Source organism: Saccoglossus kowalevskii, chromosome 18 (genome assembly GCF_978046115.1).
Source record: "Saccoglossus kowalevskii chromosome 18, keSacKowa6.1, whole genome shotgun sequence".
In the NCBI taxonomy this organism is placed as follows: Eukaryota; Metazoa; Hemichordata; class Enteropneusta; family Harrimaniidae; genus Saccoglossus; species Saccoglossus kowalevskii.
In genome coordinates this window covers 8,952,291-8,966,841 of record NC_140658.1, presented here as the reverse complement: position 1 = coordinate 8,966,841, position 14,551 = coordinate 8,952,291, and the positions used below count along the sequence as shown (strand labels likewise).

Sequence of the window (14,551 nt, the reverse complement as noted above, 5' to 3'; positions counted from 1 at the left end):
TATCATACAGGATACTGTTTTCTATCAAGCATAGCCAAATAAGGGAATGTTCGTTACCATACAGGCTATTGTTTTCTATCAAGCATAGCCAAATAAGGAAATGTTTATTATCATACAGGCTATTGTTTTCTATCAAGCATAGCCAAATAAGGGAATGTTTGTACCATACATGCTATTGTTTTCTATCAAGCATAGCCAAATAAGAGAATGTTTGTACCATACAGGCTATTGTTTTCTATCAAGCATAGCCAAATAAGGGAATGTTTATTATCATACAGGCTATTGTTTTCGACCAAGCATAGCCAAATAAGGGAATGTTTATTATCATACAGGCTGTTGTTTTCTATCAAGCATAGCCAAATAAGGAAATGTTCGTTACCATACAAGCTATTGTTTTCTATCAAGCATAGCCAAATAAGGAAATGTTTATTATCATACAGGCTATTGTTATTTATCAAGCATAGCCAAGTAAGGAAATGTTCGTTACCATACAGGATATTATTTTCTATCAAGCAAAGCCAAATAAGGAAATGTTTATTATCATACAGGCTAGTTTTCTATCAAGCATAGCCAAATAAGGGAATGTTCGTTACCATACAGGCTATTGTTTTCTATCAAGCATAGCCAAATAAGCAAATGTTTATTATCATACAGGCTATTGCTTTCCATCAAGCATAACCAAATAAGGAAATGTTTATTATCATACAGGCTATTGTTTTCTATCAAGCATAGCCGAATAAGAGAATGTTCGTTACCATACAGGCTATTGCTTTCTATCAAGCATAACCAAATAAGGAAATGTTTATTATCATACAGGCTATTGCTTTCCATCAAGCATAACCAAATAAGGAAATGTTTATTATCATACAGGCTATTGTTTTCTATCAAGCATAGCCAAATAAGGGAATGTTCGTTACCATACAGGCTATTGTTTTCTATCAAAAATAGCCAAATAAGGAAATGTTTATTATCATACAGGCTATTGTTTTCTGTCAAGCATGGCCAAATAAGGGAATGTTTGTACCATACAGGCTATTGTTTTCTATCAAGCATAGCCAAATAAGAGAATGTTTGTACCATACAGGCTATTGTTTTCTATCAAGCATAGCCAAATAAGGAAATGTTTATTATCATACAGGCTATTGTTTTTTATCAAGCATAGCCAAGTAAGGGAATGTTCGTTACCATACAGGCTATTGTTTTCTATCAAGCATAGCCAAATAAGGGAATGTTTTTACAGACTATTGTTTTCTATCAAGCATAGCCAAATAAAGAAAAGGTTTATTATCATACAGGCTATTGTTTTCTATCAAGCATAGCCAAATAAGGGAATGTTTGTACCATACATGCTATTGTTTTCTATCAAGCATAGCCAAATAAGAGAATGTTTGTACCATACAGGCTATTGTTTTCTATCAAGCATAGCCAAAATAAGGGAATGTTCGTTACCATACGGGCTATTGTTTTCTATCAAGCATAGCCAAAATAAGGGAATGTTCGTTACCATACGGACTATTGTTTTCTATCAAGCATAGCCAAATAAGGAAATGTTCATTTCCATACAGGCTATTGTTCTCTACCAAACACAGCAAAATAAGGGAATGTTCATTGCTATACAGGCCACCATTCTCCAGAAAGCATAGCCAAAAAGTGAAATTGAGTATTTTACCAAAGTCCCTCTATAGATGGACCTCTACTACATTCTCAGGCAATGCAAGAACGTTTCAAGGATGATCTTTCAGTCTCTGGAGTATACCTCAATCACTCACTGAATAGACATGTATCCATCTAAATGAAATACAACAGATATAGTGAACTTGCTAATTTATTGCAAAATAAAAAGTTTTTCAATGCTTAATATGCATAATCTGAAGAATATCCAGACTACAAATAGCCAGAATACTTTCAGTTATGACATTACAAATCAATTACATAATATTCATAACATCAACGTCAAAATTTTTAATTTGATATGAACTTTGACTTTTTACCTTTAACCCCAAAGCTTCCCAGGTGCGCATGAAATAAAATCTGTGTGTTCTCATATCAATAGAGGTGAGGAAAACATACAAATGACTAAATAGGCGCTAAATTTTTCAACAATTTATGACTATCAGTGACCCATACCCTTCAAAATAGTAATGTAGTATACATCATTAAACATTTCAAAATTATCAAAATAAAAAGTTATTTTTATCATGAGAAGCCAAGAAAATTGCATGACTAAAAATGTAAATTTCTGATAGCAGACTGCACACCAAAAAAGTGAACAAAAAGTCAACAGACATATGTCAACATACATAAGATATTGACAACATAGACCTAATCATTACAGAGTTGACCTACATCACTAACAGGTTCTAGACAGATACAGTATTTGTTCCTATTACAAAGAAACGAATATTTTGGAAATGACATTAGTTTTAACTATTATTGTCTTAATACAGGCACAGTAAATAAACATACATAAAACAATAGGCTGCACCAAATCGCACCAAGAAATGAACATTCATATATTGTTACTTGTGGAATTAACACTTTGAAACTAGAGACTGTTGTTAGTTGATTTTTTCCACATCTGAAAGTGTGTGAAAAGTTTACGTGGCTGTATCAAGATTAACTTCATTTACTGAATCTCAATGGGGATATGGGTTTACTGACTTAACTACTTTGCATGTTTACCAAGTTATAGTTCCAGCCCCCAGTCCCTGGATAAGGGAGCGGAAGTATCAATGGTAAACAAAACAATACTACGACGATACAATTTACAATCATTATACATCAAACTGGAATAAAACATGAAATTAAAAAATTAATGGATGGTGCAACAAAAATATTATTTTTTTGGGGGGCAAGCAGACGACGTAATAATACAACATTAAGGAAACCGAGACACAACAAAGTTATGTTGTTAAAAAGCTGAGTCTCAAATTATTTATTGCGTCTCGGTTTCGATTTTTTTTCTCTCTCTCTTTTATAATTCAAATACTGAATCTCCATTGAAATTAGCTGATGACAACATATCAAAAGCTTTTTTGTCCTGATGTATTTAGTTTAAACATTATCTACCATCTTCATGGTAACAATAACCATAATTTTTTTTTTCTCATCTTAAAAGATTATTTACATCTTTTAGAAACCTGATTCTCCAAATATCACAATAGACAAATATTTCATCTTAAAAAAAAAATAAAAAATTTCATGAACAGAACAAAAAAAAAATTGCAGCATTTACTAACAAAATTATATTTTTCTTTCAATGCTAATATGGTGTTAGTATACTTAATTTGTCCAAAATGTATACAGAACTATTACTGTTAGGTAGTTGAACAAAACAAACAAAAAAACAGAAAAGACTTTTGGCAAATTACACTTTATATACAAATTCCAAAATCTCCTGCTTGTTAATTTGCATAAATTTGCATATTATGTACACAATACAAGTAAATCCAGTGAAATGTAGTTATGTGTAAAATTAATTCTCACATATATTTATATATGTCAGATTTCTTGTCATATTATATTTTGTGTCCATTTAGGTTTTATTGATCCCCACCATTGACTTTGTCAGGGCTGGGTATCTGTCCTGGTGACTTGTCACCATTCTGCTGTAACCCAGTGCCATTTTCAGTCTGTGGTGGTTTATCACTTTCGGTTTTATCAGTTTCCACTGCTTTTGGTTTGGGTTTAGGTTTGCCCATTTCCTTTTTAGGTGCAGTCTTAGTAGTAGGGGTCTTTGTTGCTGTACTTGATCGCGCTGGTACTCTTGATGGTGTAGTAGGTATTCGTGACCCCGGAGTCGTTAATCTTTTCGCTGCCGTCGTTGTAGATTTCACTGGAGTGTCTTTATCACTAGCTAAGGAGTCTCGACTTGACGTGCGACTTGGAGTTTTTCTCGTCAGTGGTGTACGTCTAGTGGCACTTGGTGCATCTTTTTCGGACCCAAGTGATTCACGACTTGCACTCCTACTAGGAGTTTTCCTGACTGTTGATGTAGGTGTTGTCCTTCTCAGAGGCGATGGTCTCTTGAGGGCAGTGTCCTTTTCTGATGACAGAGACTCTCGACTTGCACTTCTCCCAAAAGCACTTATTGGGGTTTTTCTTATTGGTTTTTTAATTGATCCATCCTTATCTGATGACAATGACTCCCGACTTGATGCCCTGCTGGGAGTCTTGCGAGGGGTTGAGAGTCTGTCAAAGACAGAAAGCCCCCTAGTTGACCCATCTTTATCAGAAGAAAGAGAGTCTCTGCTTGTTGATCTTGTAGGAGGTTTTGCTGTTAGTGTCTTCTTTGTTGGGCTAGGGATTCTTGTTGGTGATGTCACCTTTGATGAGGGTGTGGTTGGTGTAGCCTGTGTTGTCTTAGTTGGAGATGCTTTTCTTGGGACTCTAGTATATGTAGTCCTAGCAACAGTTGGCAAGGTGATGGTCCGTGTCTGTAAAGTTTCTGTTCTAAATGTTACTTCCCCCCGGGTCATGCCACCAACAGTCTTAGTCTTGACATCTGCTGTTGTGCGGACATGTTGACCGCCAACTTTACAGGAAACGTCAGGTCCATGACTGTGGCCATGCACATTTCCGTGGTCATGCGAATGAGGACCTGTGAATAGAGGCAGAAGAAAATTAATAATTAATAACTGCTATTTCATATCCAGGCAGTTAGATATAGATAAGAAAACTAGACCCACATGCTGGATATTAGTAACTGCTAGTAAATTGTGGTACATGTAACCATTCATAACTAAAGATAACCATGAGTAACAATCTTTATTAATTTTATTTAAATTTAAATTAACAACTATCAGTCAGAGATAACCCTTAAAAACTATAAACAATCATGATCAAGTAATTATATGTATAAGTAAACTCAGATAACCTCTGGTAAGTTAAGCCGCCGAGATAACCAGAGAAAGTAATCTGTGGTAACTAAACAAGATTATTCAATTACTTTTGTTAGTAGTTTAATATTTTCATGCTCATTGTAGCAGATCACTCACATATCAACTATTTTAAACTCATTTTAAGGTAACAATTAATTTTTATATTTGATTACATATAAACTGGACTTATATTTTTTAAACTCAAATTGAATGACTTGTATAAGAAAAGCGGCATTTGGGTGAAGTGACAAATGCAAAGTCTGGCATTTACTCTGGGATAGTAAGTAATACCAAAATTGAATAGTAATACGTAATCGTCCTTTTCATAACATCGTTAATTGTATGTGCTAATTTTTTTTCAAGCCATGATTTCCCTTTATTTTATGAGCTGACAATAAAATAGAAGAAATAAGGCCAATACTACTCAAAAATGAAGACAAAACTGGATTTTAGTTTGTTCTGTTTCATGTTTTGAAATACAAAATAATAAAATCCTTGGGTAACTATTTGGTAACAATTAAATTAAATTTAAAGCATGCAATAAAACAATCACACCAACATGCAGAAAACAAAGTCAGCTAAAGCTACAATGCAATGCAGTACAGAAATGCAAAAGAAAAAGATAAGACACCTTCACCACACCAACCAACAAACTTCACTACTTCCGCCACATGTGACTAAAATGCTCCTCGTCAACCGGAGACAGCAATTTTTTGGACCGGGCTTTACATTTATGTGCTAGAGTGCAATGGAAGACAAAGATGCATGAAAGAAAGTCAACATATAGAGTAACAATCACGTCTGAATATTCCAAAGCTTGGACATAATTTGAAAATAAAATGACGACGAAATATTGCAAAGCTTGGACGTAATTTGAAAGTAAAATGACGACGCAGTATTGCAAAGCTTGGACGTAATTTGAAAATAAAATGACAACGGAATATTGCAAAGCTTGGACGTAATTTGAAAGTAAAATGATGACAGAATATCGCAAAGCTTGGACATAATTTGAAAACAAAACGACGACGAAATATTGCAAAGCTTGGACATAATTTGAAAGTAAAATGACATCGCAATATTGCAAAGCTTGGACGTAATTTGAAATCAAAATGACAACGTAATATTGCAAAGCTTGGACGTAATTTGAAAGTAAAATGACGACAGAATATCGCAAAGCTTGGACATAATTTGAAAATAAAACGACGACGAAATATTGCAAAGCTTGGACATAATTTGAAAGTAAAATGACATCGCAATATTGCAAAGCTTGGACGTAATTTGAAAATAAAAAGACAACGGAATATTCCAAAGCTTGGACATAATTTGAAATCAAAATGACAATGTAATATTGCAAAGCTTGGACGTAATTTGAAAATAAAATGACGACAGGATATCGCAAAGCATGGACATAATTTGAAAATAAAATGACGACAGGATATCGCAAAGCTTGAACATAATTTGAAAATAAAATGACGACAGGATATTGCAAAGCTTGGACATAATTTGAAAATAAAATGACGACAGGATATTGCAAAGCTTGGACATAATTTGAAAGTAAAATGACGATGAAATATTGCAAAGCTTGGATGTAATTTGAAAGAAAAAAGACGATGCAATATTGCAAAGCTTGGACGTAATTTGAAAGTAAAATGACGATGAAATATTGCAAAGCTTGGATGTAATTTGAAAGAAAAAAGACGATGCAATATTGCAAAGCTTGGACATAATTTGAAAATAAAATGACGACAGGATATTGCAAAGCTTGGACGTAATTTGAAAATAAAATGACGACAGGATATCGCAAAGCTTGGACATAATTTGAAAATAAAATGACGACAGGATATCGCAAAGCTTGGACATAATTTGAAAATAAAATGACGACAGGATATTGCAAAGCTTGGACGTAATTTGAAAGTAAAATGACGATGAAATATTGCAAAGCTGGAAAATAATTCAAAAGTTAAAACTTGTGTGCTTTTCATATTGGAAGTAAAAAAATATAATAAAAGCCAAGACAAGTCTGGTATTTGGGGAATTTGTCATCAAAAGAAACTATAATGGGAAGCAAAAGATAAAGCTGTACACATCTACAAAAAAAATAAAGAACATTATAATGAAGCCTAACTGGTCAGAACCAGTCAGCTGTGAAGCTGAGAACTGGTCAGAACCAGTCAGCTGTGAAGCTGAGAACTGGTCAGAACCAGTTCTGACTAGTACAAACTGAACTGGAAAACCTACCAGCTGGACATTCTTTAGTATGATGTGTCTTAGTGATGACTGTACCATCAGGTCTTCGTTCTCGTGTTGTTTTGACACCGTCAGAACTGGTGGAACTTACAACAGATGGAACAGACATGGGTGACTGTCTTTGCCATGGGCGAGTTATATTCTTCTTTTCACGAATCTATAAAACAAAGGTGAACAAAAATAGTATTAGAATATATAATTTCTTTTCACCATCTCACTAATTTGTGTTTACTATTCAAATCTTGAAATATGGCAGTCTTGCACTTTCATCAGACATGACACCCTAGAATTAAATGCTGTGGTAAAAGAAAAATGAACTCAAAACACCATGGTCACCCACCTTCATAATAGGTCCGCTCATGCTTCGGGAGCTTCCGGTCGTACTGGAGCCAGATGTCGAGACTCCGGGACTCCTCGTCCTAAATGCTTGCATTGATTGGCTCACACCTTCTGCTAAGATGAAACGCTCACGTAGTTCAATGTTTGTTCGACCGCGAGCTGCAGGGAAAGCAGACAAAAATAGAAAGTTGGAACTACATGTATATTGGAATTATATTTGACATGTTTGCGCTGATTAGATATAAATATATCAGCAACACAGTCACAGAAAGTTGTTTTCACACCGTAATAGATGGCAACAAAGACACCTTTCACTACAACTTTCATTTACAATATGCTAAATACTAGTAGCCAATGTTGAACTGCTTAGCATCGAAAATATGAAAAAAACCATAATATATAATTTTGTTCCAAAAAGAATATTAAATTGATATTATAAGCTCTTATGACTGATATTATAGATGGCTTTTTCGAAAATTTAAAATAATTTTCTGAAATTAGTTAAGACAATTAATGTATATATATGCAGGAGTCAGAAGTCCTGGTAATGAAAGGTTCAACTTTTGTGGCTAAAGATGCATATTAACCATGTCAACGTCTAAATCGTCTTTCGCACATTACAATTTCTTAACAACTACTCAGAGAACAAAAGAAAAATAAAGAACCGAAAATGGGTTAAAGGCCAGGCCAAGTACCACTAACTATCAAAAGTGGTGTACTTTTCCCATCATGCAAGCATACATAAACTGAAATGGTACATGTCTTGAGGGTGGCCAAACATAACAGTTCATGTTGGTGGACATTGAGTTAAAGACTGAATATGATGGGAACGGAATGATAGGCAATGAGGTTTTTGTACAGAGCAAAAATTAATTAACTGTTTTTAGTCCATAACACCAAGCCAATTGAGTGTAGAAAGCATTTTTTGGACCAGTCTTCCACTGTGGAACTGTGAACAGCCTTATTCAGTTAAAATATGAAGGGAAACAGGCTTGGTAGAAATATGTGTTCAGCAAACAATATAATAAATATTAGTTGATAACAAGACATGAATTCGACCATGATGTCATCAATTCAATCTATGATGTCATCAATTAGGCAATTATGTCATCAATTAGGCAATGATGTCATCAATTAAGCAATGATGTCATCAATTCAACATATGATGTCATTACTTCAAGCCATGATGTCACTAAGTTGAATGAGATTGTGTGAGATTGAATGAGAAGAGTCTGAAGAGTGTTGTAGACATTTGACCCATGTACCTGCACCAATGAAATACACAGAAATACTATGTACTCTAGAAAGATGAGAATATCTGAATTGGCTACAATTTGATTTTATTCAGTATTAAAGGAGCTTGATCGATGTGAAAAATTGCACAACTAGTTTTCAGTTACTTGTTTTGAACATTTAGTGAACAAATCTAAAAAAAAATCATGTTGGTAAAAGTTATTATAAAACATCAATCCATGATTATACATTGGAAGGTCTGTTGCTACAGGTAAATTCAACAAATAAATAAGCTCCCCTAAGTTCTCTGAAACAAATCAAAAGGCAGCCATATTCCTTCGACACAAGCAATAACAAGACAAAAAGACCAGTTCCCAGTAACACTATTGCAAGTTCTATTCATATTTGAACCTATTACCTTCTTGTAAAATTCTTTTCCGGACTGAAGATACAGTGAAAATAAATAATAAATAAATAAATATTCAAAGTTTTTAAAAACATTTTCCCATTACCATTTTTCCCCTTCATGTTTTTCAAGCATTACCAATTGTTATGGTGTTCAGATTTGCCTCCATGCAAGTTAAAAATTATTATGAGGGCACTGTGCTGTGAAAACATGCTTTCAATAATGTGAATAGAATTTGGAAAACAATTTTTTTTTATTTTTTGACAAAAACAAATGCGGCAATAAAGGCAGGCTTGACAGTGCTTCACTCATTTTTATTTGCAACTTTGAATTATAGTTTTTTAATTATTAATCACCAAATTACATAACCAGCTAACTGAATGAGATGATTTAAACATTTTTAATCATTTATTGCCAAGACATTTAGACAGTCACATGATCAGAACATGAGAATCAGATGAATGTCATATGTTGATCACATGAATGTCACATGTTGATCACATGAATGTCAAACAACGGTCTGAGAAGCCTGACTCAAAAGTTCCAAAACTATAATGATTTTTTTTTATGTAGATGAAACAGTGAAGTACAAGAATGCCAAAAAAATAGAAAACAGGACCACCCGTTAAAACCATCAATGGAGAGAGTGAATATTAAGAAAAAACAGGTAAAATTAAATTAATGAAACTAAATAAACACATGGGTAAAACACAGAAAACATAATATAACAAAAATTAAAATAATATACCTAAAGGAAAAAAAAAAGTGCAACTACATATTTTACCCTCAACCAAATATTTGTGTATGCTGTTACCTTCAGCGACATTGTACTTCCGCTCTGAACATAAATAAATAATTAAAATAAAAAAAAATTAATAAAAAAATACATGGGATAACGCCAATTCCAAAATTATTTTTTTGAGAATGCAATCAACTTGGAAGTAAGATGGAAAAGCATCTTTTATTTATCTTTGATGGTAGTATTGTTTCAGTGAACAGTCAAAATCTGACTGTAAGAAACATTGAACTGCCAAAAAGATACAAACCTAGAAAAAAAATGTTTGCAGACGCAAATAAAAATATGAAAGTTTGCAAGATGGGAATAAGGGGATGGGATAGAGATATAAAGAAAGCAGCCTACCTCTACATGGATCATTTTTCACCAAGAACTCGTCAAGTGCCATCCATCCTCCACCAACACGAACCATTACGGTACTTCGTAAAATACGCACCAATCGTAACCGTTGTGAATCGCCAAACTAGAAATGGGCAAAAACATGAATAAAGTAAGCAATGTCACACAAAAAACAGCAATAACAAGATCAACACTGTAGTAATATAACTCCATCAAATCTTACTCTATTCAAGGATTATAGTGCAAAGGAAGCTTTTGGAGCAAAATGCAATTTATGCAAAAAAAATCCATAAGCAAACACCAGTGCAGTCTATCTTGTATATAACTCATTGAACACCTTTATTGTTCTGTACTTTTTTTTTTTATAATTTCTTTGTTAATTTTGAATCCAATTTCCTTTTAGCTACAGAAAATGATGCAATTTTTTTTTTAAATGTGAACAAATCGACAAGTTTGTAATTGTGAAAAGTTACATTGGTGTTCAACGGGTTAACTATCTACTCTACTAAAATTTCCCATTTTATTCAGATTTTCCATCTTCTGATACCAAAATTAATATACACATTGTCTAAAAATTAATTTATTTAATCATTTCATACTCCCTAGCTTGTACTTTATTGTGTTCATACTCCCTGTGTTGCATATCATTGTGCTCATACTCCCTCACTTGAACTTCATTGTGCTCCCTAGATTGTAGTTTATTGTGCTCATACTCCCTAGCTTGTAATTGTTTGTGCTCTCTAGGTTGTACTTTATTTTGCTCATACTCCCTATGTTGCATATCATTGTGTTCATACTCCCTAGCTTGTACTTCATTGTGCTCGCTAGGTTGTAGTTTATTCTGCTCATACTCCCTAAGCTTGTAATTGTTTGTGCTCTCTGGGTTGTACTTTATTTTGCTCATACTCCCTAGCTTGTACTTTATTGTGCTCATACTCCCTATGTTGCATATCATTGTGCTCATACTCCCTAGCTTGTACTTTATTGTGCTCCTTAGGTTGTAGTTATTCTGCTCATACTCCCTAGCTTGTAAATGTTTGCGCTCCCTAGGTTGTACTTTATTGTGTTTATACTCCCTTGGTTGTAAGTGTTTGTGCCCATACTCCTTGGGTTGTACTTTATTTTGTACCCACTCTGTAGAAGTTGTGTTATTGTGTAATTGTACTGTGTTAATATTCCCTAGGTTGTAATTTTTTTATGTTACCGGTAATACTCCCTATGTTTTACTTTATTGTGTTCATACTCCCAAGGAGTTCAATTTGCCATAAAATTTGACAATTCCATGATAGCAAAAAAATATAATGTGAAAATTCAAGTGTTTGTTTATTGTAAATCTGATAATAATATTCAAATATGCCAAGTGCAAAGTCTGTGTAGTAAACCTAATTGCTAGAAGTACTATTTGGAGTACGATTCAGGCATATTGCCCCCCCCCCCCCCTCCCACCAGTGCTGGATTTCACATGGCTTATGAACCCAAATAGATATCATAGAATTATTTGGAAAATATAACTGAAAAAAAGTAAATTCAGCACTGCAGGATTGGTATTTCAGAAATCCGCTTGTAAATTGGCCAGTGATTATTTCTTTAAATAGAGAAATAATTCTTTATTTTTTTAGGGGGGGGGGGGATCTGTGAACAGGTGATGGTAAGAATTGCAGGGAATACCCCTTAGTTTTTGTAAAAATTTATAGGCTGGTAATAGCGACACATTTGTTCAAGCCATGTTGTCTTCCTTCACCATTTAACACCTCGGGAGGTTATCAAAGCATGCAATTTGGTTTGGTTTGTTAGTTCAGTGTTATTATTATATAAATAACTGTGCATAAGTTAACAGAGATGGAAAACCCGATATAATGGGATGCTGAAAACGCTGCTTATCACAAACAAAATTATTTCAATCATTACATTAATGAAACTTATATAATAAGTGATGCTAATAAAAGCATATAAATATATACAAATAACAGAAACTTAATAATATAAATTAATAAAAGCATGCACTTGAAATAATATGCAAACACTTAGCAGTCAATGTCAAGCAACACACTATGCAACCCATATCCGAACCACGAACCAGTCAGTAAAGGACCCGATAAATTTTTTTTTTTTTTTTTGAATTAACGTACTTGTCCAATTTGCACGTTTGGTGAGCTCATATCCTTGGTGTACATCATGTAAAATTGCTGTGATGAATGGCAGCAAAAAAGTGGGAGAAAGTATGTTTTTTTTTTAGTTTTTGCAAAAGCTTACGAATAATTTGAGAAAAGTCTCAATATAAGAAAACTTAAGAAGTACCGGTACCCAAAGTGGAAAACCTGAGAAAGAAAGGCCAGTGGTCCAGAGGAGAGTTAAGTTACAAAGCAATGGTGTTAAGGAACAAGAGCAAGCATTATGGGTTTGTTTGGCATAAATTTGTGCAGGAGACACACCATGTGACTATCATGTGGGCACCATGTGACTGCCATTTAGGCATCAGGAGCCTGCCATGTGGGCTTCATGTTAAGTCATGTGGTGATCATGTGATAAGATGATGATGAAGACAACACAATGAACTTACATGAACGAGAAATGATAATGGAAAGTTGTAAGGGATACTCATTTGATCGTAAATTTCTTCAATTGGTGTGCTGCATAACATCTGTTAGGGGCGGGGACGGTAAAGCGAGGAATGGATGATGGCAAAAACGGAATCGTAAGTACGAAGTGAGAAATAAAAGGGAGTGTTTTGGAAAGGGATGGAAGGAATAAAGGAAGTCCATGATTAAAAATCGTTTTTTTTCTTCTGAGAAATAATAGGCAAATAAATGACGAAGCTCTATGAAATTGAGATGGGGTTTTTGAGGTAGAACTTGCAGCATGGAGATAGCAATTTGCAATTAAAGCCAGACAGCTGTGTGTTTGATGCAACTTACAAATAATATTATTAAACTGAAATGTTTATAAACAAATAAAGGTGCAAACAAAATGAAACAAGCATGGGTTCCTCATTTTTTTTAATTTGCCAAATTGGTATCTCCATGACAACAGATGTCAGAGAAATAGAGAAGCATTTCATCTTTCATTATCAGCATTTTTTTTTTATAAGCTATATGATGTTATGATTGACACACAGAACATGATTAGCACAAACATACGCGACGAAGCCCAGAAGTGCGATATGTTTAAAATGTATGGGATGACAAGTTTACCGGATACTGTATGGCGGCCCATCAACCGTTTACGCATTTCACCATGATAAGGAAAGAATCATAGGAAAACAAACATACCCGACTAAAAAACTGATACATTTGTTGGTTACCACTCTAAAAAGCGAAAACACCCGAAAAATAAAAGAACATGATAGTAGAAAATAAAATAGCATGCATTACAATTGTTAATCAGGAGCGTGGGAGTTAAACTGGTAAGTCACCTTAGGTAGGCGAAGTGCACCCCATGCTTTGAATGGGATTTGATTTTTAGTATTGGCACAAACCCAACTTGAAATTGGTAAAAAGAAGATTGACAATATAAAACAGATTTAGATGGACAAAAGAAAACACGTAGGATTGACATTAGGAAACAGATGTAGATTTGCAAGATTGACAATAAGAAACAGATTTGGATTTAAAAGTTCATTAGCAGAAGAGTTTCACTACATTTGATTTATTTCTAAACATCTTACATAGTTTCTTTTAATTTATGACGTTTCTTATCTAATATGCAAAACATATGATAAATTATATATGGGTACAATGATATTTAAGAGAATACAGTCTATAAATTCTTATGGAGGTTACAGTACTATAAATTAAAATTCTATATATTACTATAAGCAATAACTGCAAATAGTAATGTAATGGGAATGAAAAGATGCGGATGCAAGATAGTGAGAAGAAATTCAGGATCAACAAGTTGGGAATGTTCCAAATATCCCTTTATTTAATCACGACACCAAACAATGGAATTAAAAATGATAAAATTATGCAGATTCTATGTCTGTCTGTTTTTTTTTAATTGGTCTGACATGACACCACATGATAATAAACACCCACCAATGATAACACGCAACACATAACATTGATATAAAACCAAGTGCTGAATTTGCATATGAATACTAATTAGGTACATACCCTGTACTTTCCCTCTCCTATCTGCATCACCTGGAATTGTTTGGTGCAGGTACACAATGATACCTGACGCCTCACCTGTGAAAAGAAAAACATGATTGGCAAATATGATTAATTATAATATAATATTTTCCATTTATGATTTTCTACATCAAGCAAAATTATTTGTCAACACATTGAATTCACTCCCTCACCTTAGTGC

At 33.8% G+C, this 14,551-nt stretch overlaps 1 protein-coding gene across 2 annotated transcripts in view; it reads right to left on the bottom strand.

Moving 5' to 3' along the window:
* Positions 1 to 1,807: 1,807 nt before the first annotated feature.
* Positions 1,808 to 14,551, bottom strand: part of dst (dystonin) — a 125,566-nt gene continuing 112,822 nt past the window's right edge. Inside the window, exons 158-165 of one of the 2 annotated variants that reach the window (XM_085492638.1) lie at positions 14,353 to 14,427; positions 13,510 to 13,545; positions 10,247 to 10,364; positions 9,920 to 9,943; positions 9,118 to 9,141; positions 7,468 to 7,625; positions 7,119 to 7,284; positions 1,808 to 4,600 (exon numbers count right to left, since the gene is read on the bottom strand). In XM_085492638.1, the coding sequence (XP_085348764.1) occupies positions 3,543 to 4,600; positions 7,119 to 7,284; positions 7,468 to 7,625; positions 9,118 to 9,141; positions 9,920 to 9,943; positions 10,247 to 10,364; positions 13,510 to 13,545; positions 14,353 to 14,427 (1,659 nt within the window). In that variant the 3' untranslated portion in view covers positions 1,808 to 3,542. 2 annotated transcript variants of the gene reach the window in all.